Consider the following 4,154-nt stretch of genomic DNA (forward strand, 5'->3'; position numbering starts at 1 on the left):
TTGTTAGTGTGATTTCAAATGACAGCCACCCAGAAAAGGGCCATACTTAAATATGACCAATCAAAATAAGACTAAATATAAAAAGTGCTGGTGAAACAAGGGAAGAATAAGATGAAGTCAATGATACATTGTTTTATTTGAATTTAAATCCATATTTGGGTGGGCTAGTTATGAAACCCAACGAAAATATAAGGGAACCAAAAGGAGGAGAGAAACGGTTAAAATATAAGGAAACATAAGGCTGGATATGGAACCCTGACAATATCAGCATACGAGATGTAAAAGATTGCAACCCTTGCATGGTCATACAATAGAATATTAGACAAAAGGAAATCACTTCTTTTGTTTTCCTTCTCATTTCAACCCAAAAATATATGCATAAAAAAATAAATGTTACATGTAACAATCGAGCTACAACAGCTTACACATTTCTGTGTTGTCCATTACGTAGTTTTCAAGTTATCTTTACAGCAGCTCTATAAAACCTGACCTCCTATTAGGACTGGGAACAGTGCACAACAACATCAACTGACAAACACTCGCAGGCACAGGCAAAGGCATGTCAAACAAAACAAAAGATTTGTCAGGCAGAATATATTCATATCATCTACTCCAGTCAAAGTTCATCCATTGTCTGCACTGGAGGTGGGGTAACATCAGGAGCTGAAGAGTTGTTACTGTCTGTTCTCTCACGGATCTCCCTGTACTCTTGGCATATGGCACACAAGTGGCAGAATAAGTGTGTCGTCAAATCGCCGCATGGTGCTTCCTGCAAAGTAAAGGTATTTGAGATGAACAATTCTGATCGAGTAAAGGATCATACTGCCTTTACATCAGGAATGCATGATTTTTTTTCTCGAAATGTATCAGGAATGCATGATAAACCAACAAAAGGAATAACAGACTAGCACAGGTTCAAACTACGCACCGGAAGATTGTATTTTGTTCTTAGTGCTTGGCGGTATCCACAAGCATAACAAGCAACAGCAGATCCTGGAACTGCTAATACAAGGCCCCCAGTGCACAGACAGCAGAAACTTGTCAGAAGACCCCAGAGCATGCAATGCGTGGTGCATGATCCAGCAAGAGTTCCAGATCCTAAGAACTGTGCATTCTTTCCAAAAAGGAAGCAGGGACAAGCCGCGCCAATACAACCTGCAGATATGATCATAACATTCAGGTCCTAGACATTTATACTGTTCTGCAATTAAAGGTGCTTTACTTCGACCTAGTACATTTATGAATATCCGGATAACACTTCCAAATTAGATTCAGATGATTGAATAGGAATCATTACTTTGTTAAGTAAAGCAATGCTTCAATTCTCCACAAAAATTGCCAATATGCCTTAAATATGTCCTTGACAATGTAATTGCACACAAGAAACTGATGTTTATACATATTATTTTTGCAAGTAGCTTGTTGCTGTGACTTCAAATGACAGCCAGAAACAGGCCAGACTAAAATATCAGCAATGAGAATAAGACTAAATATAAAAAGTGCTGCTGGAACAAGGTAACAACAAGATGAAGTCAATCATGCATTTTATTATTTGAATTTAAATCCACATTTTCCTCTCAGCTCCATAGCCTCATGCAAATGGTAATTAACTGTGTCTGTTAACAAGAAGTAGTTCTTATTTTATATTCTTGAAAATTCTACTACTAAGTACTACTAACCACATATGAGATGACAGCGTGAAGCTATTTATAACTTCCTGATAAACTGGAACATGACCACAGATTCTGTATTATCTTAAGAATCTCAACTGGGTTGAATCTTTCTTTGGCTCAATGAGATTGTATATGTAATTTAACACTGATAATACTGCGCAGGAGACTCGACTTCTATACTGTTATCATTATTATTATACTACCTAGATAAAAAAAATCATCTAAAAAATGGAACACTAACACGTTACTTCCATATTATCTAAACTTAAATATCAGTTACAACAAGGCTACTTATATCCTAGAGGTGTAGTCGAGCAGTCAATTTGGTTACACCCCATGGCAATTGGCAAGTAATGTAGACATATTACTCCTATCTATAAGAATTAAATGTAAGGGCTCCTTTGATTCAAAGGATTTGCATAGGAATTGTGTAGGATTTGGTTCCTATGGGAAAATTTTCTATACATGTTGTTTGATTCATAGGAACATATCCTATAGGAAAAAATCCTATAGGAATCTTGTAGTGTAATTCCTATAGGAAAAAAGCATTAGCTCATACCTCATGGAAAAATTCCTTTGCTACAATCAAACAAACTTCATCTTCCTATAGGATTCAATTAAACATGCCATTCCAATCCTATACCTTTCCTATTCCTATGCTTTTCCTATCCTTTAAATCAAAGGAGCCCTAAATTAGAAGGCAAAGAGCACCAATTACCGATAAGAACAGATAGGGGCAAGACTACTATATTCTCATAACTAAGACCAGATTTCTCTCTAAAGCATGCTAGTTCCTACTTCCTAATACACCATGTACAAAGAAAATATCTAACTAACTACCACAGTTTGATAAGTCCGATAACTTCAAAACAAAGATATTAACTAGGCTACCACGCACAGTTTCAAGTTCTTATTGTTATCCTATCATGCAAACAAGTAGCACCTTTTATGTTTCCTTCTGTAAATCAAGGAGTCACAGGTCAGAGAGAAGCATACAGCTCTGTGGATCATCAAAACAAGCACAGATTCCTGACGACCATTGTGTAGGGTCCCTGCTTAATTTATGGCGTGCAGCAATGTTCTCCTCCACCGCAGGAACGCGGTCCTCTTCAGTGTCTAGGCCATATAATGGAACATACTGGGGTGGAACATAGCTTCCTTTTCCGGCCATTTCTGTAGCACAAAAGGCAAAAGAAACCATTAAAGCTTCACTAAAAGATGAGAAACCATTCCACGATGAAGCACAAGACAGTAGTGAGACTGAGCTGCGCGTTATAGCAATCTAAATTATAAATTTGCAGTGTGTTGGATCATTATATTGGTCATTAAGAGCACATGTTAAGGACCAATAGATTAAATTCAGCATGCTTTGGACGACTAAATGAAATGTTGCACATTAACCCTGGTGTGGCCACAATCCCGATAGCACCCGAGAATACATACATTCAAAAAAAAAAGTCTGCACGCCACGCAACCACCGTTTCCAGAAGTGATTTCTATATTCTAGCTTTACAATTCGGTTGTCGACCTCATCAACTGAGCAAGAAAATGAATTATGGATCTAAGAGGCTACCCAGAATCAACAAACCGCAACAGACGGATTTCTTCGAATTGCAATGGGAGAAAGGTTCCATTGGGGAAGACATGCGATAAAGTAAACAGAATGCAAAACTGCTCACCAGTAAATCAATGGGAACCCCTGAAGCTCCGGCGCCCAAATCCGTGCCTAGCTATCCGCGAGCTCGCCTACCGAACCGTGGAATGCTACCTCCGCCAAACACCCCGAACTTGCGGATTCTAGAATCCAACTAATCAAGAAAGCAAGCAGGAATTCAATCCAAGAACGAGGTGGGATTTGGGCAGAGCCAACGAAAGAACAGTGCGCGTCAGATTGCAGATCAAAAGAGGGAAGGGGGAGGAGAGGCAGCGGCTGTCTGGCCGGCGTGGTACCTGATGAGCGCCGGCGGTGAATCTATCTTTTCGTGTTCTGGAACTATGTGGCGGAGGATTTCCGGTGCGTTGCAATGGACGGAAGGGGAAGGCAGAGCTTAGCTCGGGGAAGAACCGAAGAACACGCAAGCACGTTCCACGGCGAATGGAGCGGTGTTCACGAGCTTTGAGATTTGCGCCGACCCTGTCGGTGCTGGCCGGAAGTTTAGCCACGGGTTAGTTTTTCTATGAATCCAGCCGGCCGACCCAAATGGACGATCCAAATAATCCGTTTTTGTTCGTTTGGGTGTACTTACGTATATATATAAATTTTAATAAAGATGGTGTTTCTCAAAAAAAAAAGGTGTACTTACAGATAGAATGTGTCTCGTGATCCGGTTGACTCAGACACCGCGCAGCGGGGCGACCCATTTGGTCTGGAGCTAGCCAAATTATTTTGCACTTTATTTCTCATATTAGTAGATTTTCTTCAAGCAAGTAGAACTTAAGTAAAAAAACATAATAAAAATATAATAGAAACTCGTCTTTATC

The 4,154-nt window shown here is 39.6% G+C and overlaps 1 protein-coding gene across 2 annotated transcripts; it reads right to left on the reverse strand.

The window, feature by feature from the left end:
- Nucleotides 1–318: 318 nt before the first annotated feature.
- LOC124663928 (cell number regulator 5) lies at nt 319–3,794 on the reverse strand. Of its 2 annotated transcripts, XM_047201558.1 has the most exons (5): nt 3,624–3,794; nt 3,353–3,481; nt 2,670–2,846; nt 929–1,155; nt 319–769 (listed from the first exon to the last, which is right to left on the reverse strand). In XM_047201558.1, the coding sequence occupies exons 3-5, from the start codon at nt 2,842–2,844 to the stop codon at nt 617–619; spliced, it is 555 nt and encodes a 184-aa protein (XP_047057514.1). In that variant the 5' UTR covers nt 2,845–2,846; nt 3,353–3,481; nt 3,624–3,794; the 3' UTR covers nt 319–616. The 2 variants fall into 2 exon arrangements, with proteins under 2 accessions (XP_047057514.1, XP_047057515.1); XM_047201559.1 differs by lacking the exon at nt 3,353–3,481.
- Nucleotides 3,795–4,154: the final 360 nt, after the last annotated feature.

This window comes from Lolium rigidum, chromosome 6 (genome assembly GCF_022539505.1).
Source record: "Lolium rigidum isolate FL_2022 chromosome 6, APGP_CSIRO_Lrig_0.1, whole genome shotgun sequence".
Taxonomy (NCBI): Eukaryota; Viridiplantae; Streptophyta; class Magnoliopsida; order Poales; family Poaceae; genus Lolium; species Lolium rigidum.

What these genes read in the sequence shown, in the direction of transcription:
- LOC124663928 (XM_047201559.1), bottom strand. Translation starts at nt 2,844, where the DNA reads ATGGCCGGAAAAGGAAGCTATGTTCCACCCCAGTATGTTCCATTATAT. An exon ending in TTTTGATGATCCACAGAGCT is followed by an intron (nt 1,156 to 2,669) that starts GTATGCTTCTCT and finishes TCATATCTGCAG; the next exon opens with GTTGTATTGGCGCGGCTTGT. An exon ending in GAACAAAATACAATCTTCCG is followed by an intron (nt 770 to 928) that starts GTGCGTAGTTTG and finishes TTTACTTTGCAG; the next exon opens with GAAGCACCATGCGGCGATTT.